The sequence below is a fragment of the Centroberyx gerrardi genome, chromosome 18 (genome assembly GCF_048128805.1).
Source record: "Centroberyx gerrardi isolate f3 chromosome 18, fCenGer3.hap1.cur.20231027, whole genome shotgun sequence".
Taxonomy (NCBI): domain Eukaryota; kingdom Metazoa; phylum Chordata; class Actinopteri; order Beryciformes; family Berycidae; genus Centroberyx; species Centroberyx gerrardi.
Genome location: NC_136014.1, coordinates 25,689,763 through 25,715,635, shown reverse-complemented (window position 1 = coordinate 25,715,635; position 25,873 = coordinate 25,689,763). Strand labels below are relative to the sequence as shown.

Genomic DNA, 25,873 nt, shown 5'->3' with positions numbered 1-25,873 from the left:
TGGTCGTTTACACTTTTATTTACCGCTGTCCACTTGTGATCTGATCGCCCAAAACGCATTTCAAAACCAAGTGTAAACAGCGTCTAATGACAGGTTGACTGACGATTTATTGACTGACTGGTTTACCGACTGTTCACTGATTGGTTTACTAACTTGTTGGTTTACTGACTGGTTTACTGACTGGTTTACTGACTGGTTTACTGACTAGTTTACTGACTGGTTTACTGGCTGATTTACTGACTAGTTTACTGACTGGTTTACTGACTAGTTTACTGACTGGTTTACTGACTGGTTTACTGACTAGTTTACTGGCTGGTTTACTGGCTGGTTTACTGACTAGTTTACTGGCTGGTTTACTGGCTGGTTTACTGACTGGTTTACTGACTGGTTTACTGGCTGGTTTACTGACTGGTTTACTGACTGGTTTACTGACTAGTTTACTGGCTGGTTTACTGACTGGTTTACTGACTGGTTTACTGACTAGTTTACTGGCTGGTTTACTGGCTGGTTTACTGACTGGTTTACTGACTGGTTTACTGACTAGTTTACTGGCTGGTTTACTGACTGGTTTACTGACTGGTTTACTGACTAGTTTACTGGCTGGTTTACTGACTGGTTTACTGACTGGTTTACTGACTAGTTTACTGGCTGGTTTACTGGCTGGTTTACTGACTGGTTTACTGACTGGTTTACTGACTAGTTTACTGGCTGGTTTACTGACTGGTTTACTGACTGGTTTACTGACTAGTTTACTGGCTGGTTTACTGACTGGTTTACTGACTGGTTTACTGACTGGTTTACTGACTAGTTTACTGGCTGGTTTACTGGCTGGTTTACTGACTGGTTTACTGACTGGTTTACTGACTAGTTTACTGGCTGGTTTACTGACTGGAGGATGAAGAATGAATGAGACAAGAAGAGCAGGAGGACAAACAGTTTGAAGGATCTGGCTTGTCTTCACTGTCACATTCAATGTGAATGTGATTGAAGTATAAAGGTGTGAAACATGAACTACACAATAATCACCAATATATATGATAATGGAATACTGCTCTTTCTTTCTTTCTTTCTTTCTTTCTTTCTTTCTTTCTTTCTTTCTTTCTTTCTTTCTTTTTTCTTTCTTTCTTTCTTTCTCTGTCCTTTTGTTTCTCACTCTGTTTCCCCTTTCTCTACCTGTTTTCTCTTTCTGTCACACTTCTATCTTTCTCTCTCTCTCTTTTTTTTCTTTCTCTCTCTCTTTCCGTCCATCTCTCTTTGATTCTCTTTTTTTCTTCATTTCTTTTCCTCTGTTCTCTCTCCCTGTTTTTCTTTCTTTCTTTCTCTGTCTATCCTTTTGTTTCTCACTCTGTTTCCCCTTTCTCCACCTGTTTTCTCTTTCTGTCACACTTCTATCTTTCTCTCTCTCTCTCTTTTTCTTTCTCTCTCTTTCCTTCCATCTCTCTTTGATACTCCTTTTTTCTTCATTTCTTTTCCTCTGTTGTTTCTCCCTGTTTTTTTCTCTTTCTTTCTCTCTCTCTTTCTTTCTTTCTTTCTCTGTCTATCTTTTTGTTTCTCGCTCTATTTCCTCTTCCTCTGTTTTCTCTTTATGTCACATCTCTCTCTTTCTATCTCTCTCAGTCTCTCTCTCTCATTCCTTCCATCTCTCTTTGATTCTCCTTTTTTCTTCATTTATTTTCCTCTGTTCTCTCTCTCTGTCTCTCTCTCTCTCTCTCTGTTTTTCTCTCTTTCTTTCTTTCTTTCTTTCTTTCTTTCTTTCTTTTTTCTTTCTTTCTTTCTTTCTTTCTTTCTTTCTTTCTCTCTCTCTCTCTCTTTCCTATTCTCTTGTTATGCAACAGTAGCCAGGCGGAGGGCGATCAGCAGACAGCGGCAGCTCTGTGTGTGTGTGTGTGTGTGTGTGTGTGTGTGTGTATGTGTGTGTGTGTGTGTGTGTGTGTGTGTATGTGTGTGTGTGTGTGTGTGTGTGTGTGTGTGAGACAGAGCCCCGGGGTGTTGGCAGTGTCTTGGGAACGGGGTGATCAGGACGTGGGAGCAGACACACACACACACACACACACACACACACACACACACACACACATACACACACACACACACACACACAGAGTCCCAGACAAGGCTGAGAAATAGGTCACTGTTGGCCAGAAGAGATATAATTACACACGCCCCTCTCTCCTATTCAGACACACACACGTGCAACTACACACACACACACACACACACACATGCACACACACATGCACACACACATACACACACACATGCACACACACATACACACACACACACACACACACACACACACAGCATGCTTTGAAAGGTCCAATACTTTGTTAGGTTACACATCAGTAAATCACTGATCACCAGAATCTCTCTCTCTCTCTCTCTCTCTCTCTCTCTGTCACACACACACACAAACACACACACACACACACACACACACACACACACACACACAAACACACGAGCACACAAAAACACACACACACACACATTTGTTCTGCACAAATGTCTTCTCTAATCTCACTAATAGAGAAATCATATGATTATACAAATATATTAATTTCCAGTTTAATTATATATGCACTTTAATGTGTAATGTGTTGTTTTGTCAATCATGGACTAATCAAGTCACCTATCATTCTTTAAATATTACGTAGATAATTAAGTAAAAATATTAAGTAGATAATCTGTTTAGCTGTCAATTAATATTTAATTAAGACTTTTTTTCATATGGTGAATATCCCATTCATTTGTGTCCAATAACCCAAACAAATGGTCAAAATCAGACATCATCAGACAGCAGTCAGGATGAGCATCAGCTCTGAAATATGTTGAATTTCCATAGATTTCCATAAAATAACTGTAGATTTGCGCCACATAACCACTCTTAACTGACTTGTTTTGGTTTGTTAGTGTTAGTAGGGTTACACCAATACTGAACTGAACAATAATATAAACGCAACATGCAACAATTATAAAGATTTGACATGGTTACAGTTCATATAAGAAAATCATTCATTGGAAATAAATTTTGGGCAAACAGAGAAATGCTCAGCGACAGGGATGTAAACAAAGTCAGGCACAAGAATTAAGAGAAATAAATCCTTTCATGGAAAAACTATGGGATGTTTTATTTCAACATGTGAAACACGGGACTAAAACTTTACAGTTTTGCTCAGTATATTTCGGGCTGATGGAAGGTAAACACTATTTTGGGAACTCGGTGTTTGGGACTCTGATTCTGACATCATCAACAAGGAAATATCTCCAGTCTAATAAAGGGAATGACAGATTAATCTAAAATAAAACCTTTTTTTTTTCATCACATGAGTCATTTTATGATCACAGCTCTTAAAACATCACAGCAGGACACAACTGCTGGCTGGATGTTTGACTTGACTGTATTAATTCATGCTGGCAGTAAGATGCACTGAAAACAGCGCAGAATTTTACATAAAAAAAACACTAAAATCATAAATCATGAATGTAAAAAGAGCACATTTGTACACATGAAACAAGAGAAAGTACACACATATAAAGATTAGACAGATTAAAAGATCAGCAGAATAAAAAATGCTTTGAGGTTGACATTATAGTGTTTAGTTTGCTGTAAAACATGAACTCAAATGCATCATCACTAAGTTTCATTCCATATTAGGACTGATGACAGCCAAAAATCAAAAATGTGATGCATTTATTTACATGAAAATAATAAAAAATGGCAGGTGGAGTTCATTTTTGTCCTCCATATCTCTCCATAATCTTCATTCCTCCTTCTTTCCCTGCTCAGCATTGTCTTCTCTTGACCAATATAGCTTTGTGTGTGTGTGTGTGTGTGTGTGTGTGTGTGTGTGTGTGTGTGTTTAGGACATCCTGCTGCTGCCCAGTCTCATCTCGCTGACCTCTGGAGGTTCTATTTTTAGACTCAGCGGTGACCTTTGACCCCAGCCACTATATTTACGTTACCAAACACTATGAGAAACTAACCGGGGATTCCCCAACTCACTCTCTTTCTGTGTGTGTGTGTGTGTGTGTATGTGTTATACTGTGTGTCAATGTATAGTGTGAGCTTCTGATGAGAAACTGCTTCATTTTCTCACACACACACACACACACACACACACACACACACACACACACTGTTAGAATGTGAAATACAAGCTGTTCCAGGTCAACATGCAGAGCTAGATATGTAGAGTTACTTTCCTCTGGATTGGACTAATCGAAATCTGACAAGAGCCAACAGCCGAACAGCATGCTGGGAAATGAAGTTAATCTCCTCTACCTCCACACTTTGGCAGCTAACTGACCATCAGTTGGAAGTTCTTTTCTATTTTAAAAATCACATTTTGCTGGTAAAATAGAGAAATAGCTGGTTGGGGTCAACTCATGGAAACAGAATTGGAATTTAATTGGAATATCAGGAACTTTAATTTACTGTAATTCAGTGAAATTCAGTGAAATTCCATGTTTTTTTTTTTTTTCTTACTGCATATCTGAGATTACCTTTAACATTTTATAATATTCAGTAATCTGTATAGTATGTGTAATCTGATATGTGGTAAGAAAAAACAAAAAACACTTCTTACCACATATCAGATTACACATACTATACAGATTACTGAATATCATGTTAAAGGTATAACATCAGATGTGCGGTAAGAAAAAAACAAAATAATAGAAAAACATGGAATTTCATTGAATTCAATTAAACTTCCTAAAACTCAGATTCAATTCCGATTCTGTTTCCTGAAGGTTTTTCCAAATTCTGATTCCAATTCCTCAGTTGAATTGGAATTGATGAGTTCATTCATGAATTGACCCCTTACTTAGTGAATAGGGAACCAAATCAGCCACAGACACTATAACTGTAAATAGAGTATAGTGTGCATTATGTACAAATACAGTAAAGCTGTATAATGTATCTGATGAGCGATGTAATAAATAGAGTATATATAACTGCACATTATCACATTATGTATTAGCAGACCAGGCCTGAGTGGAAAGTTCAGGACTTGTTGCTAGGAGCAACGTCGCCTCCTAGCGACGCCTCGCGCGACGTGTAGCCACGACGTCCTTCCGGGTTGCAGGGTCAGCTGACCAAAACACGGAAGCATTTGAAGTTGTGAAGTTGACAGCAGGCTCAGGAAAGCAGCGTGAGGAGAGAAACACCGCCGGACACCTACAGCTCCTCTGTTATGGATCCATGAACAGTGTTTTTTATTCTGTATGATAGTTATTATGTATTTTAACCTGCCGACGAGCCGCTGAGCTCTGCCGCGGGTTGCCTACAGCTGCCTTTCCTCTGTGAGTAACGCGAATAGTCTTCTTTATTTCTGCTATAGTAATCATATAGTACCTTTAAAACGATACTATACAAATATGACATCAAAGGGAATGTTGTATTGATGCCTAAGGAGGTAAGAAACAGCATAAAGTATGATAAGGTCGCTATAAACTCAATATTGATCAAAACAGATGGCACCATAAGTCCCAATAGGAATATTATAGGAATACTATAGAAAGCATAGGAGATATAAAATAACATTAACTCGCTGTTGAGCACCACAGACACACTATAAGTCACTTTGGGAATGTTATAGAAATATTATGGCTCATAGTGATATTATAATGTATGATAAAGACACTACAAATTTGATATTGATCACCACAGACTCACTATAAGTCACTATTGGAATCAGATTTGGGGTCAATTCATGAATGAAGTCATCAATTCCAATTCAACTGAGGAATTGGAATTTGAAAAAACCTTCAGGAAACAGAAATGGAATTTCATGAAGTTGAATTTAATTCAATGAAATTCTGTGAAATTCCACCTTTTGTTTTGTGTGTTTTCTTCCCACATATCTGAGATTACACCTAGTGTTATATATTATCAATACTGAATATCATACAATGTTAAAGGAACCTTTCAGCTGGTATTTGACTGTCTTTTATCTGATTCATAATGTTTGATTTATAATGTTTAGCGAGTCGAGACAAACTCTGATTGGAGTATTATAGTGATTTTCTTTAAGATAGAGGATTTCCACTGGCCTGAAAACTCTCACACCTTGTCTTGTTGAAATTTAAGAGTTAGAAAGAGCAGACGTAGTTCACCAAAACACAAATCTGAATCTGAACTCTGAATAAAACACATTTACAGTAAAGTCCCTGTCGTCCCCAGCAGGTGGGCGGTGGTGATGATGATGATGGGTGTGAAGGCTTTCCGCAGTCCGGCCCGTCACGGCTACGCTGTGGAAGTTTCTCCGTTCATCCCCACCAGACTGGCCTGCGTCGCCTCCCAGTACTACGGCATCGCTGGTGAGTCCAGCGCAGTGTGTAACAGTGTAGAAACAAATCAAGCTCTGAGTTACATTCCTTACATGTACTGTACTCATCACACACTGAAATACATCAACATACACTTCAGAATGTGTATAGATATGTTAAAATATGCTAAAATTGGCCAAAAACTGTATTTATACATGTAAGTGACATTCATTTGAAATAGGCTGTATTTAAATGGAAAAGTAATCTAAATGTATTTTAATAAACACATTTTTAAAGGAGCAGTAAATATCCTACATTATTCAGTTCATTAGTTAAAAGTTTAATTTAGTTAAATTGAGTTAATTTGGGAGCTTTATCGGGCGAGGCTTAGCAAAAATGTGGTAGACACACACACACACACATACACACGCACACACACACACATCTTCCTCCGTGGATTATGTTACTACACTTGTTTGCCACCTCAGAAATGTGGTTTTAATTTGAATAAATGCAAAGTGTCTAGCGGTTGGGAAATAAGTCACATGGTAACTGTTTTTCGCGTGAGAGAGAGAGAGAGAGAGAGAGAGAGAGAGAGAGAGAGAGAGAGAGAGAGAGAGAGAGAGAGAGAGAGAGAGAGAGAGAGAGAGAGAGAGAGAGAGAGAGAGAGAGAGAGAGAGAGAGATGTTGGAAATTAAATGTTAAAGCAAGACCCAACAGAAATACCAGCCTGCCTGTAAAGTTTTCATTTTTTTTTAAATAAGTGGTAATAGTGTACTCTCTCTGTAAAAGCAAAAAATGAAACAAATCTCTGATCATTCAGTAGAAACGTCTGTGGTGCTGTACAGTGAAAAAGCTGTGTGTGTGTGTGTGTGTGTGTGTGTGTGTGTGTGTGTGCGTGTGTGTGTGTGTGTGTGTGTGTGTGTGTTCAGGGTGTGGCACACTCCTTGTCCTGGATGAGACGGAGACAGGGATTTCTGTAGTTAGAAGGTAAATCTAATTTTTTTCTTTCTTTCTTTCACTTCTTCAGCAGATTCACTTAAAGTTAGGGGTTGGATTTAGGATTAAAGTGATAATCCACAATAATACAAGTGTGTGTGTGTGTGTGTGTGTGTGTGTGTGTGTGTCAGCTGGGAGTGGAGTGACGGTCTGTTTGACGTGGCGTGGAGTGAAGCCAATGAGCACGTCCTGGTGGCCGGGGGCGGAGACGGCAGCCTGCAGCTGTGGGACACAGCCAATCACAACGCTCCGCTGAGGGTGGCCAGGGAGCACACACAGGAGGTGGGACACACACACACACATACACACACACACACACACACACACACACACACACACACACACACACAGGTAAAAAGGGTAAAAATACCTTTGCTTTCTTATGGACTACGCCATATTTTGACAGTCTAATGGACATCCTGTGTGTGTGTGTGTGTGTGTGTGTGTGTGTGTGTGTGTGTGTGTGTGTGTGTGTGAAGGTGTATGCTGTAGACTGGAGTCAGACCAGAGGAGAGAACCTGGTCGTCTCTGGATCCTGGGATCAAACCGCTAAAGTGGTGAGTTTGTTTATTCTTTCTTTCTTTCTTTCTTTCTTTCTTTCTTGTCCTCTGACAGCGCTGTGTTTTTTTTTTTTTTTTTCCCCGCAGTGGGACCCCAGTTTCAGCCAATCACTGACCACGCTCAGGGGTCACGAGGGGGTCATCTACAGCACCGTCTGGTCGCCTCACATCCCAGGATGCTTTGCTTCAGCCTCAGGTGAGCCACAGTGTACAGAGAACAACCTCGTTTGTTTTGATTGACAGGAGGAAACGGGGAGAGATGGATGGAGAGAGATGGAAGTTTGTTTTTCATCTTAAAGCCATTTTGATCTAAAGGCTTCTGCTTAAATGCTTGAAATTAGTTTCTCAGACAAATATAAATAGTGAAGTTGATCCTATGTATGAATTTCTTTCCAAAGCCTTTGCCTTTCCATCAAGGCAAAGGGCGGCTACTTTAAAGAATCTAAAATATAAGATAGTTTTGATTTGTTTAACACTTTTTTTGGTCACTGCATAATTCCATTTGTGTTATTTCATAGTTTTGTTGTCTTTACTATTATTCTAAAATGTGGAAAATAGTAAAAATAAAGAACTTTTGACTGGTAGTGTAGATAAAAGATGTCAAAAGTCATTCAAGTCAAGTCATTCCCCAAGTCATGATAACTAATAATGATTTATAATTGTGAGACTCAAATTTGTAGACCTAATGCTGCAAACCCTAATAGTGATTAAGTTTTACGCAGCACAATCTGACAGGTTTGTTCCAGTTCAGTGTGTCAGTCCCCTTTCCTGCCACCAGGTGTCGGTGTAACAGCAGTAATGTGTCGGTGCTCACCTCCGTCTCTGAAACAGGTGTTGCATCCACTCATTCATTTTCAGATCAAGCCACTCAGGAACTGAAATATTTCTCAGTCCCCTGCCGTCCGTCTAGTTTCAGGAAATATCAGAGACTTGGAAATGGGATTCAAAGTACAGAGGAAACGGCGTTTCCATGGAGTCTTGCTTCTGTAATTTGACTGGCAAATTTCTGGTTGAAACAGGATGTTGGGGCGGGGAATAAGTTAGGGAGGGACTGTTCAAAAGTTTAAAAATGCTTTGGTGTAATCTTGAGTCGTCATAAAGTCTGGATTCTTCAAAATGAATAAATTCAAGCCACCGAAAAAACAACCAAGGTGTGTTAGGAAAAGGAAAGAGGGTTTTCAGTGGTTAATGGCCAAAAATGCACCGCTGTATGTTGCCTCTCAACAATCTGTGATGGTGTTATTGGTTGGAGTTTTGATGATTTAGGATTTAGGATTTAGGATTTTATTAGGATCCCCATTAGCTGATGCAGAACATCAGCTACTCTTCCTGGGGTCCACACAAAACATAAAAGCATGACAACAGATAAGACACTTACAGACAAAACAACCAAATGATATTAAAATCAGAAAGTATAACTAACAATATCCTTTCTCAAACATTTACTACTACTACTAAACATATTCTTCTTCATATACACTTATATATATATTAATATGCACTAAATTCATAAGCACTGAATATACATACAAAGTTAAATCTTACAACATATTTATATTCATATTGATATTCCTATCCAAAAAAAAAAAAAAAAGTGAAAAGGAGAAAAGTATCACATTATTATTATTATTATTATTATTATTATTATTATTGTTATTATTATTATTATCAGGATTGTCATATTGGCCATTATGCACCCCTAAGCTAACATTTCACATATTTGAGCTACTGTCGTTGAGGTGAACTTAGACACTGAAATAGCCTCAAATGAGAGTAAATCACTCACAGCAAGAGATAAATCAAGCGCTCCTCATGTTTGGCGTTTCAAGTATCAAACCCTCCGCTCTCCTCCGGCCTGCTGGTCGTTATGATGCAGCTCCTCCTCTTCTCTCCCCCTATCAAGGAAGTGAATTTTAGAAATTAGCTTCATTCAGAAGACAATTAAGTCAATCAGCTTTTAGCCAGAGGGAGCGCTTGGATTAGCTTATCCGCCTGTGAGGGAGCGTGCGGTAACTTTATCAGAGGGTGGAGTCGTTCCGGTGATGAATTTGTGTTGCATCAGCTGCCTGATCAGATTGTAGACCAGGAGGAAGCCAATCTGCGGCTGCGGTCTTCAGCTCAGTATCAGTTTGTGAGAGTGCAGCGCAGTTAAACGAGTTGGCTAATTAGTTTGGGTTAATTGGTTTGCCAGAGCGAGCAGAAACCTCTGATAAGATTGTAAAACCAGGAAGTTGTTCCGCTCCTGTCAGTGAGGGGGTTTATTTCTGATCCACCTATTGAGGCTGGGAATTAATGCGACCCCAAGGCTTGGGTTTGGTTTTATTTTCACATCCACACAAAGGATAAAAATGCTTAAAAAACAGAAATACAAACTACACAGGTGAGACAAACCCTGAGGGACTTATGAATGTACTATAGATTATTGAAGAGGCTTGAACTGGGTTTCTGGAAAGAAGTCAAGGAGGGACACATTTCACTTCAACAGTCTCCTCTTCCACCAAATGCACATCCAATCAATTTGAGAATGAAAGAAATGTGTTCAGTCCAATGAATCAAAACCAGGAGGTGACAGTCCTTCAACAGGGAGCGCCAGGCTGCAGTTAGTGAATTATTTAAGACATAATATGTTTCATTAAGTGGACATTTTTATCCAAAGCACCTTACAATGCATGATTTGTATGGTTGGCCCCAGTTGGAATTGAACCCCTACTGATATATCAGATACAGCAGGCCGATATTGGCCTCTTATTAAAAGTCGGATATTGGCCGGTCAGTGTCGTCCGCCTCCGATCTGTTGGAGGTTCCTCCCTGACCACGATATGCTTTTATTATTTTTTCGTCAGTCTGTAAAACCTGCAATGAAACCTGCGTCAGCCTGCCTTAAAGAGCTGCAAACCCACCTAAAAGAATTTCATTAGTCTGGGTTTCAGTGGAGAGTTTTTGTGTCCTAAATGTTGCAGAGGCTTTTCTACCCTGACAAGAATGAAATTGTTGAGGGAAACACTGAATCCTTCTTGTCTTTTGGAAGTCTTTGTTCAGGTGAAGGTTCAGGATCTGCAGTGTCAATCCAAAAATATCAGTAAACGCCTTCAGAAACCCTTATCGGTCAAACCCTGCCAGACTTTGGTTTAACTGCAGGAGTCACAGGTGAAGTTTTTATTGGGCGAGTTACAGAGCAGCAATACAGAACCTATTAGATCTCTGAGTACACCGAGTTAAAATCAGATAGCTCCTCCGGTCGAGCTCGGGAGCCCTGCAGCCCTCTGCGGCTAAACGATTTACCGAGCGCTGACCCTCCATAATAAAGCCATTACTGTGGACTGACCCTCCACACTAAGCTGTTAGAGCTGCTCGCCCCTCCATGTTCAAATCTGATATCGTACATCAACCTGCCAACAGCTCATCGAGGCACTGCCTGTCTGAAAAAACTGTCCCTTGTCAAATCTTTGGTTTCCTTGGATTTCATTAAAGTTCAGATTTCGTTAACAGTGATAAAACTAATAGTAATAACGACAAACGATTTTATAGCACTTATTTAAAAGCAGTTTTAAAAATACTTTACAAAACCTTTACAAAAAGCCATTAAAATGAAGACTAGTAAATAATGTACAAGAGATGATAAATGGGAAACACATTCAAATGAAAACAAACAACACACGATTAAAAAATGGCCAAATCAGAAGCATTACAATAAAATTCCATAAAAGTGAGTTTAAAGTTGTGATTTGAAAGATGATAATCAATTAGCGATCAATTAGAAGTTAGAAGCAGGGCGAGGCACAGTCTTCAATCCCTTTAGTCGCCTTTAGTCTTGAGTCTAGACTTCAGAACAGTCAGAAGGACCCTTCAATTGCCTTTAGTCTTGAGTCTAGATTTCAAGACAGTCAAAGGGACCCTTCAAACGCCTTTAGACTTGAGTCTAGTCTTCAGGACAGTCAGAGGGACCCTTCAGTCTCTCTTAGTCTTGAGTCTAGACTTCAGGACGGTCAGAGGGACCCTTCAGTCTCCCTTAGTCTTGAGTCTAGACTTCAGGACGGTCAGAGGGACCCTTCAGTCTCCCTTAGTCTTGAGTCTAGACTTCAGGACGGTCAGAGGGACCCTTCAGTCTCTCTTAGTCTTGAGTCTAGACTTCAGGACGGTCAGAGGGACCCTTCAGTCTCTCTTAGTCTTGAGTCTAGACTTCAGGACGGTCAGAGGGACCCTTCAGTCTCCCTTAGTCTTGAGTCTAGACTTCAGGACGGTCAGAGGGACCCTTCAGTCTCTCTTAGTCTTGAGTCTAGAGTTCAGGACAGGGAGAGGGACCCTTCGGTCGCCTTTAGTCTTGAGTCTGGACTTCAGAACAGTCAGAGGGACCCTTCGGTCGCCTTTACACTTGAGTCTAGACTTCAGGACAACCAGAAGAACCCTTTAATCACCTTTACACTTGAGTCTAGACTTAAGGACAGCCAGAAGAACCCTTTAATCACCTTTACACTTGAGTCTAGACTTAAGGACAGCCAGAAAAACCCTTTAATCACCTTTACACTTGAGTCTAGACTTAAGGACAGCCAGAAAAACCCTTTAATCACCTTTACACTTGAGTCTAGACTTAAGGACAGCCAGAAAAACCCTTTAATCACCTTTACACTTGAGTCTAGACTTCAGGACAGCCAGAAGAACCCTTTAATCACCTTTACACTTGAGTCTAGACTTCAGGACAGCCAGAAGAACCCTTTAATCACCTTTACACTTGAGTCTAGACTCCAGGACAGCCAGAAGAGCTCAGGCTCATAAGGAACTAAAACACCATTTAGACCATCTTTAGACCAAAGACCAGCATTTAGACCATGGTACACTAAAACTCTCCACTCAAACCAATAATAATAGTGGGGATGGGACAATATATCGAAATTCATCGACGACTCTCAAAGTGAGAGGAGAGCTGTTTGTATTAAACCTTTATTTAACCAGCCAAGTAGACAGACAGCACACTGTGGTTTACTGCAGCAGCCCAGGACAAGAGTCAGCTTTCTAACTGAAACCACAGAAATACAAATTGCTCTCTGTCTTTATCTCTCTCTCTCTCTCTCTCTCTCTCTCTCTCTCTCTCTCTCTCTCTCTCTCTCTCTCTCTGTCTGACTGCTGCTCGGTTCAATTGAGTACAATTAAGTTGAATTCAGTTCAGTCGTTTGTCTTGCTTTTCTCTGTTTCTATCTCTGTTTCTTTCTCTGTCTATCTCTGTTTCCTTTTACCCTCTACCTCTCTCTCTCTCCCTCTCTCTCTCTCTCTCTCTCTCTCTCTCTCTCTCTCTCTCTCTGTCTCTCTCTCTCTCACTCTCTCACTACCTTTTCTCTCCCCTAACTCTCCGTCTCTCTGACACCCTCTATCTCCGTTCCCCCTGCAGCCATGTTCTCTCTCTCTGTGTGTGTGTGTGTGTGTGTGTGTGTGTGTGTGTGTGTGTGTGTTGTCAGAGAGTAAAAGTGCCAGCTGATGTTTACACAGGACACACACACACACACACACACTATACATGAGAGTCCTTCAATGACTTTAATATTATCTTTCGGCTGTTTATTCTGGTGCAGATATCTTTCCTTTCTTTCTTTCTTTCTTTCTTTCTTTCTTTCTTTCTTTCTTTCTTTCTTTCTTTCTTTCTTTCTTTCTTTCTTCGTCTTTCTTTCTTTCTTTCTTTCTTTTCTTTTCCTGTTTTTTCTATCTGTAGAAAATTATTTCCTGTTTATTGTTGAGTGTTAGGAGGTGGCGGCTGTTGGCAGGGTGTGATGTGGCAACGGTGTGTGTGTGTGTGTGTGTGTGTGTGTGTGTGCATGTTTTCCATGAATCCAGATAATGGTCTGGCTGAATAATTGATAGCAGGCAACCATCAGGCACAAAGCTTCAGCGCCGCGAGGGACGGCTGCTTACGTTTTATACACACACACACACACACACGCACGGAAAGTTAAAACAATAACAACCAAAATAACAAACAATTTATAAAAGAAAAGCGCGATGGCAGCAGATGTTGCAGCGTTGTGACCTGAAGCTGGTGTAACTTTACATCTCTAGTTGTGATTTATTCCAGTTTTGTATATTTGATTTTGTAAATATCGCCCAGCACTAATACCCTGTCACCTGGATGGACCTTTGACCTCCTAGGTGTTGATTTGTCTCATGAGGGAACCTGATGCCCTATGATTGGACCATTTTATTTCCTGTTCCCTTATATATATACAAGCCACATTGTAATGTTGATTCAGATAACTGATGAAGGTCACATCACTGAAACGTTGTGTCTTGAGATAAAACCCTTGCAAGTGAAAAGTGTGCAGGAGTGACTTTATCTTTCTCCTCCGACGCAGCTGGCACATACATGCAGTTGTGCAGAGATGATCTTTTTAGAAAATTGACCTGAAGGTTGCCAGTTCCAATCCCTTAACCAGTATTCCTATTAGTGATGGAATCCTGGAATATTATGGTGTATACATATATATATATATAAATGCAATCCAGACAGAGAAAGTCAGGAAATTTGATCAATTCTGTGGGGAAGTCAGGGAATATCAGGGAGTTTTATGAATGGATCACTTCACAGGAATATAGCAGAATGTATTTCACAGCTTGTTTCACACATTTGTTGCATTCAACGTTTTTCAGCCCAACTGGAGTAGAAACCAAACTGAAAAACAACTTTATTAAACCAGGAAGAAATAGACTTTTTTAGGCCATGGATGAGCTCTGACTTAGTTATGGAAAGAGTCGTTTAAAAGTCATGGGATTTTACATGAGGCTGTGTTTGAAACCCTGGGTAACCCCTTCCTCAGAGAACGACCCCTGAGGCGCCCCTGAGCAAGGCACTTAACTCTCCATCTTGGAAACAGGAGGAAGAGGAGGGGGAGATACAGTATTTGGAGGTAAAGAGAGAGAAAAAGAGAGAGAGAGAATGAGGGATAGATGGACAGATAGGCAGAGAAACGTCTCTTTCACAGTCACACACACACACACACACACACACAAAGACACGCAATCTCTCTCTTAATTAAACACACACAAACAAACACACACACACAAAAAAGCCTCTCTCCCTCTGTGGATCACAGCCTGCCCAGGGAGCTATCAGCTACGATAACACACACACTCTCTCTCTCTCTCTCTCTCTCTCTCTCTCTCTCTCTCTCACACACACACTCACACACACACACACACACCCACACACACACACACTCCAGGGCCGGTGTTGATAGAGGGGTCCTGTCTGGCATCAAAGTGTGCTGCTGCAGGCCTGGTCAGCTCTGTAATGAGAAGGAGGCGGGCGATCAATAGAGAGAGAGAGAGAGGGAGAGGGGGCGAGCGAGAGACCTGCCTCTTATAACACGACTTGAGACTTTTTTTCTGAGTCGTTAACCCTCGATAACACTTGTGTCGAACGCATTTACCCCCCAAACTAAACTGAAAGCTGTTTTACCCCTTTGTCACTGTCTTTTTGTGATGTTTTATGATGAAAATATTCCATCAGGCAATCAAAGTGCTGAAACTTTTAATGAAACTTTATGTTGTAATACATTAATCAATAACCAGGCTTGATCAGTTTCATCTCAATACGTTCAAACTCATGCATTAAATTCATTACGGATTATATTACAGAAGTGTGACCAAGCGGTTTGAGTCCACTCATCATTTTTTATCATTTTTAGAGTCTACCCATCATCATCTTTCATTTTTTATGACTCTTCCTCCCGGTTGTAACTTTCTCTTCTTCCACCAAATGACACCCATGGGAGGCAGTAGCGAGCAGCATGGACCAGTTTTAAAAGTTGACATTTTATTGAAAAGTAAGTGCTGCTTGGTGACTTGGATGCATGCCAAAACGAGGAGTGTAACTTACTGATTCAGAGGGCTTAAGTTATGTTTTAGGACGTCTGCCAATGAGCAAGGCAGCATCAAACTGCCGTATTTTGTGCAGTTTGACACAAAGAGGCAGCAGTAAGCATGTTTTCCCACTGAATGATGCAGTCGGCCTTTGAGCCAATCAGCAACAAGTTATACAAATGTGAAAAAGGTCAAAGTTTCAAGTCTTTTATGTAACAATCCAACAAATGATGCAGCCAGTAAATGAATAAAAAAAGCCTTAAGAAACTAAAAATATGGGAAAATCTAGTATAGCGTACATTGAGTGTCCCAGAGACAAATTTGTTGAGCAAGAATAGCTCGATATGTGCACCAAAATGTATGTAATTCCAGTTTGCAGTGTTGGAGATAAGGTTAGTTAAATGTTTACTTTTGACCTGCAATTGTAGCATCCCCCTTGGGATCAGTCATTGTAATTTTGGAAATACTGGAAGTATTTTTTGTCAAAATCCAACATGTGGTGTCTGAGATTTGTCATGTGAAAGATGGACAAGTGAATAAATGAACAGAACTCGGTAACACTTTACAATAAGGGTCACTAAGTTAAGGGTTAGTTAATGCTTAATAAGCATTAACTAACCCTTAATTAACAGTTAACTAATGTGTAATTTACTAATGGTGTTCATGTTAACTAAGGTATTAATTTATACATTATTTAATAGTTTATAAAGATGACTATTAAATAATGTATAAATTAATACCTTAGTTAACATGAACACCATTAGTAAATGATTACCAGACACATTAGTTAACTGTTAATTAAGGGTTAGTTAATGCTTATTAAGCATTAACTAACCCTTAACTTAGTGACCCTTATTGTAAAGTGTTACCCAGAACTCTTACAATGGGTCTCAGTTTGTTTATTCATTCATCTGTCTTTCACAGGAAATATCTCATTGTAAGACTCACACACACAATTTCATCAAAGGACAAAAAGCGAGTATGAGAGCAGCACATATTATGGCTATCCAAGACCTTCATTATAGGGTCTAATGCAGCATTTCCCAGTCTCATAGTGGGAGACTAATGTGGGTCCCAAAGGTGTTGCTTAGTGGTCTCTGGGCCGGTGATCCAGAACGGAAAGTGACCTTTCACCGGTCCTTTTTGAAATTGCCTGTTCTCTGCTGCTGGCTTTAATGTCAGCTGTCCCAGTGGAGCAGCTGGGCGGCCAGCAGCAGCAGACTGTGGTTTGACTGGGCCGCTCCCAGGTGGGAATATGTGGGAAATGGATGAATGTGAAGCAGGTTGGTGCTGGAAAAGAGCATGGAGCTCCGTCCAGCCTTCCCTGGATAAAGGTTAGGAACAATTTAAGTGTTCTCTGATGCTTTAATAACCACAGCCTGCTGTGGTATTGTGGCAGAGTGTTGGTCTGTTAGACATGTGGTTCCCAAACTCTGGTCCAAGGACCCTCAGGGTTCCAGGTTTGTTTTTGTTTTTTTGGGGGAATATTTTTGAATATTTATGTATGTACACGTCTCTCTTGAAAATGAGATCTCGATCTCAATGGGACTTACCTGTTTAAATATAGGATTCAATCAATCAATCAAGCAATCACTCTTTGCTCGTTTGCTCGAAGGGATGACATTATACATTTCACAAAGATTACAAGCATGATAATAGATTCATATATTCAAAATACAGTTTTTCACATTGAAAATATCATCAATATCACCCCTGAAATCAAACATCTCATGTTACTCCACATGACACGACCGGCAGGTTGTGAACCGCTGTTGTAGCTGAGTAGTTTGTTTCCTACTTACAAGCACTTACTGCAGTAGAGTTGATGGGTGGATGGGTGGATGGATGGATGGGTGGATGGATGGATGGATGGGTGGATGGATGGGTGGATGGAAGGATAATGAGTCAAAGAGAGCAGCTAGCGTTAGCGTACGGTGGAGAATTGCTGCCTTATCTCCCTTCAGAGGCTTCCCCTCTGGTGGCATTTAGCAATTAGCATGAGAGGCTACTGTCACTGCTGGCTTTGAAGAGAGAGAGGGAGGGAGGGAGAGAGAGAGGGAGAGAGAGAGAGAGAGAGAGAGAGAGAGAGAGAGAGAGAGAGAGAGAGAGAGAGAGAGAGAAGGGGGCAGATGCCGTCACATCCTGATAAGCTCTCATCTGCTCATCCTCTTCTTCTCTTCTTCTCATCCCTTCTCCTCCTCCTCCTCCTCCTCCTCCTCCCCCCACTTTGGTTCAGTACCATAGAGGGAAGTGGTGTGTGTGTGTGTGTGTGTGTGTGTGTGTGTTCAGTCTGCCCCCCAGATCTCCTCCAGTATAATTATCGGGGCCAGCGTTGCCCTCGGCCCGCAACAAACCACAGCTTCAGTAAATGGCAAGAAACCTCTCTTCTCTTCTCTTCTCTTCTCTTCTCTTCTCTTCTCTTCTCTTCTCTTCTCTTCTCTCATCTTCTCTCATCTTCTCTTCTCTTTTTTCTTTCCTTTCCTTTCCTCTTCTTTCATTTCTTTTTTCTGTTCTCCTTTCATTTCTTTTCTTCCCTTCTCCTTTCGTCTCCTTTCCTTTCCTTTCCTTTCCTCTCTTTTATTCTCTTTCCAATCATTTGGTCCTCTTTCTCTCTTTGTCTCCCATAGCCTTCTTTATTTCTCTCCTTCAGTGTTATACTCTCCTTCTTCTATCTTTCTATCATTGTCTCTCTCTACTTCCAATTCTCTCTCCATCTTTTTATAACTATGAGTCGATTTTCTCTCTTTTTTTCTTTTCTCTTTCTCTGTCTTTTGACCATTCCCTCGCGTTTGGGTCGTGATCCGAGTGGGCGATTCTCTCTCTCTCTCTCTCTCTCTCTCTCTCTCTCTCTCTCTCTCTCTCTCTCTCCTCTCTTAATGTGATTAACTGACTGCAGTGGTTTGTGGTTCAGGCCTGGCTGTCTGCAGAGCACCCTGAGTGTGAGTGTGTGTGTGTGTGTGTGTGTGGATAGTAGACTATATTAGTAGACTTAATAGTAGACTTTGCGTTTGTGTGTGAATAGATAGGAGACTGTATTAGTAGTAGATAGTAAATTGTGTGTGTGTGTGTGTGTGTTAGGATAGTCGGGGGGTTAACTGCCTTGCTCAAAGGCACTGTGACAGTAGTCGTTGCACACAGAGTTTCCCAGCTGGGATTCGAACCAGCAACCCTGCAGCCACGAGCTCGCTAAGCATTCTTACAACAAAAGTCGATTGTGTTTTTAGTTCTGTCAGGTGGGCAGACTGTTCAGCCACTTTAAAAGTCTTTTTAAATCCCTAAGTCTTTATGAACTAAATTATTCACTGAGCTAATAGGAATATTAGGACCGGCTGACTGATTAGAAACACTTTAATGTGTTGGAGAGAAGGCAGTCTGTGCTGCCTCAATGAAAACCTTTGGTAACACTTTATAATGGCCTTATTCCAGTGTTTTAACCTGTGTGTTAACCCATGGAAGAGTATTGTAAGTACACAATGTTACTGTGTAGGTAGTTGATGAACATCTCCCTAATACATAATGTACTTACAACAATAAGTACATTAAAACAGTGTTGTTACACCACTGTAAGTACATTATGTATCAGGGAGAGTACCTACACAGTAATATTGTGTACTTATATTGTGTACTAATACTACAATACTAAGTAAAGTGTTACCAAACCTTTTTCATCAAGCTCACACTAACATGTAATAACTAGGTTTGGATAAAAACTTAAAACTTAAATCATATATTCACAGAACAATCTGTGAAACACACTACTATATTGATTTTTTTTTTCTTTTTACACTTACTTTGTACTTTTACATGATGTACCATTGTTAGTAGAAAGTCAATTAAAATTCATCATAAAATAAAAATGAAAATAAAATAAAATTAATCATTTCAGTTGGTAATTGGATCGTGATCAGCCAATCATCTGTTACAAAATCAGTGATCAGAATTGAACCCAAAAAACCTGATGAATCTGATGAATCTGATGAAACTGATGAATCTGATGAATCTGATGAAACTGATGAATCTGATGAATCTGATGAATCTGATGAAACTGATGAATCTGATGAACCTGATCCATACAGTTTCATCTCCATCTCCCCATTAAAGTCAAATCCATAAGGAATCTCAGCTTTCACCTTGGTTCACCTGCTCAGTCTGTTTCATGGAAAGCTGCTGTCAGTGTTATATTAACACTTGTATTAACTCTTAATGTCTCTCTACCATCTCTCTTTTTTCACTTCCTCTCATCTTTCTGTCATCGTTTTGAAATGCAATGAAAAATAATCTTTAAATAAAAGAAGCAAATCGTCTTTAGTCTGCATGTAATTCCTCTGGCTGTTCGTGCAACACAGCTCCGCTGCTGCCAACACGCCTGGTGGGAGCCGCAACCCAGTGTGTGTGTGTGTGTGTGTGTGTGTGTGTGTGTGTGTGTGTGTGAGAGAGAGAGAGAGAGAGCGAGAGAGAGAGATAGAGAGATAGAGCAAGAGAGAAAGTGTGTATGAAAACCATCATTTTTATGTGTATACATGATGTGTGTATATGTGTATGCACGTGTGTGTGTGTGTGTGTGTGTATGCAAGCGGTCAGGTGTATGTGTGTATCTCCAAGTGTATGCAAGCAACTGTGTGTGTGTATGTTTGTGTACCTAAGCAGTCGTGTGTGTGTGTGTGTGTGTATGCAAGCGGTCAGGTGTATGTGTGTATTTCCAGGTGTATGCAAGCAACTGTGTGTGTGTACTCGTGTACTGTGAGTGTGTGTGTGTACTTGTGTACTGTGTGTGTGTGTGTGTGTGTGTGTGTGTGTGTACTGTGTGTGTGTGCTTGCATATTAAAGCAATGGTATGTATGCAATCGGTTATATGTATATGTGTGTGCAATTGCGTGTGTACTTGGTATGTGTTTCTGTGTACATATGTGTGTGTGTATGTCTATGCAAGCTACTGTGTGTGTGTGTGTGTGTATACAAGTGATCATGTGATTGTGTGTGTGTGTGTGTCTGTTGTTGGACTTACAGTACATGTGAATGCAAGTGGTATTGTTTTTTGTATGTGTATTCATATGTATATCTGCATGTGTATGTTTGTGTACCTAAGCCGTCGTGTGTGTGTGTGTGTGTGTGTGTGTGTGTGTGTGTGTGCCTGTGGGACCAGTGATCTTGGTATGGTAGATAAGCTCTGGAGGTGGCTGATCTTGGCTCCATCTGCCTCTGACAACAACCACACAAATCTGTGTGAATGCAGCTTTCATCTGAACCTTCTGCCACAGCCGCCCACGCCGCCGCTGGGACGCCATCCAGCCTCGGATCCACAAATTTTCGTGAAATGAGCATTATGCTTTAAAAATGCAAATACCTGCTCCGTGCACGAAAAGAGAGAGGGATACGTTTCCCCGCCAGGAACGGATTAGGCTGAGGAGACACGACTAGAAACCGGAAGTGGCCTGATATTGGAATAGTAAGGAAAGTAAAATCACAGAACTTGAATGGATAGAACGGTCTTTCCCTTTCAGATCAACGCTCCTGGATGGACGGAGCGGCGGCCATTTTTATGTGTAACCTCCTTGGTTTTGCAGCAAGGACCAAGTAGTGCAAAAGTGATGTCTTGCTCTGTCAGCGGGGAGCTACTCAAGGATTTTTGGACTGATTGGGTTTAATCGCTCTATATTACTGTTGGGAAGTCGTCACATTTTATTCATTTGATGATAGTCTTGTCACATTACAAAGCTAACCCACTCACGTTGTGTGGCAGCCAGTGTGAACTAACCATAGACGCCATTTTATGGTGTACTAGCCAAAATACCATATAGTGAAAAGACTGTTCTGTCCATTCAAATTCTGTGTTAAGGATGTGGAGGTTGAGGGGTTTTAGTTTCCTAACCCTAACCTTAACCAAATTTGTTATAGTTACCTAAACTTAACTAACTAGCTAAACTTTTCATGTGACAAACAGTTTTACTTTCATAGAAAGTGACATTAATACAATCGTTGTGCTCTAGTTTAATCAAAAAACTCAAATTTATCAGATGTCTTGTCATTTGTCTCCTAGAAATACACAATTTTATCCCTTTTTAAATCTGATTTTATCTATTTATTTCACTTTCAGTTCCTGCTGTTGTCACATGATCCTTTCATGGTAGAAGAATGTAATGTTCGCATAATTTGTGTCCACAACACGGAAGCTACATTTTAGAATCCGTGCTCTTTTCACAAAATATTATGAAGCTCCAGTATATAGTCATTAGGCCTGTGCTGATATGAAAATTTCATGGAGCGATTATCTTGGCCAAAATTATCTCCATATACGATATTCTGAAAACTTATGAGATGAAAACTTTTGGCACTTTCTGCAGACCGTTGTAATCGTTATTGTTTGTTACTGGGACATATAGTAATATCGGTTATTGTCCCATCCCTAGTTGTCATATCCCACCTGGCCACACTCCTCAAAGTGATCTGGTTGTGTTTTTCATGGCACAAACAACTGAAAACATGACATTGTATCTGCTATTTTAGGGATATTTTCATCCAAAACACCTTATCGTACCGTGACATTTGCAGCCATGGCCCCAGCAGCCTGAAGATGGTTCCGCAATTCATTGTGCAGTTAAATCGGTGGTGGGAGGGGTCAGGCAGGGTCCGTCAAACCTGACATCTCAATATCTCAGACACCACTGGTCTGATTTTGATGAAAGTTGGTGGGGTGATGCATCTTCGCAAGTCTGTCTCAGCGTTTAAAAAATACGCTGATCAGCCTAATGCGGGCGCTATAATTAAAATCAAAATTTTGAACTCAAACGTGACAGCTCAGACACTCCCTTGTTCCAGCGGTTATTTATCTTAGACTCCATGATCGCTGGTCTCCCAGGGGCCCGTGCACAACACAATCAAACTTTTGATCGTCTATTTTTTTTTTTTACATCTATCTGTTTCATATAAGGAGGGGAAAGGCATCCCGTCTTCACCCGGCCTCTTCTTCAGTATTTGGTGAAGAAGATTTCCTCCAAGGTTTTGAAAGGGTTGCGTTCAGACTCAAGACGTCGCAGCAGTTCATTTGCGTTTACTTGCATCTTGACACATCTGGGTTAGAGTGACCCCCCCCGGTGGGAATGAAACCCTCAACCCTGTGGCTCAGTAACTTGAGCAAGGCACCGACGCTGCCGGGGTTAGAGGCTCCACTCCCACCGGAGACACCCGTGCTGAAGCTGTCTACACCCATGCTGCTGCAGGGAGTTTTAGAAACAAAATGTCCACCAGGGAATGGAGCCACTTTCACCCTGGCATGGATTTATTTATGCATTAAATAAGTGCATGAATAACAAGTAAGGTACATAAGGGCCATGATGAATTAACATAGCACTCATGCAATAAAAGTGAGAGTGCGGTAGTGAGTGGGAGGGGTATGGGTGTGTGTGTGTGTGTGTGTGTGTGTGTGTTCAAAGAGGGAGAGTGTGTGTGTGTGTAACGGCTGAGCAGCTAAAAACCTCGGTGTTTTAAATCTCCAAACTGGTTCAGTGTAACAGAGAAACACTGTCAGTGCCTCCTCAGTGTTTTTCAGCCCAAAGTCTGAACTGAGGAGCATTAGGAGAGGCAGGAAGTGTGTGTGTGTCTGAGAGAGAGAGAGAGAGAGAATGTGTGAGCGTAAGAGTGTATATGTCTATGAGAGTGCATGTATACGTGTGTGTGTGTGAGAGAGAGTGTGTTTCTATGTTTGTGTGTGCCTGCATGTATGTGTGTGCGTGCATGTGATTGAGAATGTGTGTGTGTGTGTGTGTGTTAGTTTTGAGTCACAGCCCAGTGGATGCTCTATTGGTCAGAACAGATCAATATGAGCCAATCAAGGAAGTGTTTTCCTCCCAGCAGCTCCGATCTCTCAGCCAATCACAGCCAGAGAGCTGGACAGGCAGGAAGTCGATCTGAATTACCACAATAATACCTGAGAGGAAGGACACGGGTTACCGGGTTCTGGGACGACCTGGCGGGGTGAGAGGAACTGCTGGGCAGGTTTAGACCAGTCTGAGATTTTGAAGGCTGATACCAATTTTTAGTTTGAAGCTGCCGATATCCGATACTTAAAGATATCAAGTATATTTAAATTTGACCATTTTCTTGTCAAAAAATTTCAAGGATTCATTTTTTTGTCTAGAATTGTATTCTTGTCAAGCTAGAAAAGCCTCTGAAACATCATTTTGGGACAGTACAACGCTGCAGTGCAGTTTAGCAGTCGACTCAGAAGTCCTGGATGTCGGACTTTCCCACCAGCACATGAACGCAGCATAATAATTAAGGCTAAAAAATGATAATCGTCTAATGGTGGAAATCCCAGATCAGGATCATCTCCAAAATCTACTCAGCTGATCCTTGGACCAGCGGCTGTCTGTCCACCAAACAGGGCGACTACAGGTCTCTGCAAGTCAAATGTAAGACCTTTGAATGCCGATATCCATCAAATTTAAGACCTAAGTCCACCCCTAAAATAAGCCTCAGAATAAAATGACAGTAGCCGTATCAGAGTATCCATCTGCACAACCAGCCAGATTCCTCAATGGAAAAGTAAAGCACTGAGAAACTGCAACCGTATTTTACATTTAACTGTTTTTAAGATTCTTTAAGGCTTTGAATCTATATCATTCAAACATTTAAATACTTTTAAGGTCCTTTGGAAAGCAATTAAACGTATTCATACTACCAAAATGTCTCATTAGATTCAGTTTGGGTTAAGGTCTTAAGATAGGCAACCAGTGTAATGTTGATTAGTTCTGCAATAAATAAGTAACCAATCAAACTGCATCATATCAGAGGTGGACGACACTGACTGGACCAGATCTGATGTTAAAAAAAAAAGAAAAAAAAAGCCACTATCAATATTGATTTTTATCTTTAATCATATGAAAGAAGGTAAACAGTCTTATAATCAAAACATCTTAACTGTAATGTTTTCCTCATCTCATGTGTCAGGATTAGTGAGGTAGGCTGGCATCAGGTGTGTGTGTGTGTGTGTGTGTGTGTGTGTTTTACATTGGCACTGCCTCTTTATGTGTGTTGGATGAAAACAATTTAAAGTTAGCTGTGTTTTACACTGGTAAGCTGCATGTGTGTGTGTGTGTGTGTGTGTGTGTGTGTGTGTGTGTGTGTGTGTTAGCATCCTGCTGATACAGCAGAGTCATCTGGTGTAATAGACCCTGACCGCTTCACTGAGGTCAGCCTGTGATGCACCGCAGAAAACACACACACACACACACACACACACACACACTTACACATATGTATGCGGAGCCAGACCCTCTTTCTCTGTGCTGATGGAGAAAGACAACTTTGAATTGTTTCGCAATTACACACACACACACACACACACACACACACAGAGCCAGAAGCTCTTAACTCATTCTATAGGAGACAGCCAACTTTAAATTGCTTTGCCATCACACACACACACACACGCACACACACACTGTCAAGTTAATGTACACACACACTTCCCACTTTGTGCTGCCAAAGGAGCTTTCTACGCATGGCTGAGAAGTCGAGTGTGTGAAAGAGAAAAAGGAAGAGGAGAGGGAAAGGGAGGAAGAGGATAACAGAGAGAGAGAGAGAGAGAGAGAGAGAGAGAGAGAGAGAGAGAGAGAGAGAGAGAGGGGGGGGAGGGAGGGGGGGTTATGAAAGGTCAAGAGAGTTATGAAAGAATCAATAAACAAGGGAATGATGGGAGAGGAGGAAGGGGGTTGGGAGAAGAAATGTTACGGTTTGTCGGGTTTTCATTCATGGCTGGGATTAAAGAGGAGGAGGAGGGAGGAGATGGAGGGAGTGAGGAAGAGGAGGAAAGAAATGAATGGAGAGAGGAGGAGAGGATTAATCCGCTGGTCAGTTAGACATGAAGTGAAGCCAAGAAACTCTCTCTCTGCACGCGCTTTAAACTGTTTGCTGTTTTAAACAAAGCGTTAAACAGTCAGGATTAGTTCACACCTTTGACCTTTGACCTCTGGTGGCACCGAATAACACACCGAGAGTCTCAGTGCTCTAACAAGAGAACTGCAACTCCAACTACAGGAAACCACCCCGAAACACAAGGGATTATGGGTAGAAGGAGACGGACACCCTGTAGACTTCAGGTTTATCAGTGGGAAGGAGAGAGGAGGAAAAGGGAGGAGGAGAAAGGAGGGAGGAGGAAAGAGGAGGAGGAAATGAGGAAGGGAGGAGGAAATGAGGAA

At 41.0% G+C, this 25,873-nt stretch overlaps 1 protein-coding gene across 1 annotated transcript in view; it reads left to right on the top strand.

The window, feature by feature from the left end:
- The first annotated feature begins 6,199 nt into the window (after positions 1-6,199).
- pex7 (peroxisomal biogenesis factor 7) overlaps positions 6,200-25,873 on the top strand; it is a 49,547-nt gene continuing 29,873 nt past the window's right edge. Inside the window, exons 1-5 of the mRNA XM_078289819.1 lie at positions 6,200-6,324; positions 7,206-7,263; positions 7,404-7,554; positions 7,752-7,829; positions 7,920-8,028. Of these exons, the coding sequence (XP_078145945.1) occupies positions 6,204-6,324; positions 7,206-7,263; positions 7,404-7,554; positions 7,752-7,829; positions 7,920-8,028 (517 nt within the window). The 5' untranslated portion in view covers positions 6,200-6,203. The remainder of the gene's footprint in view (positions 6,325-7,205; positions 7,264-7,403; positions 7,555-7,751; positions 7,830-7,919; positions 8,029-25,873) is intronic.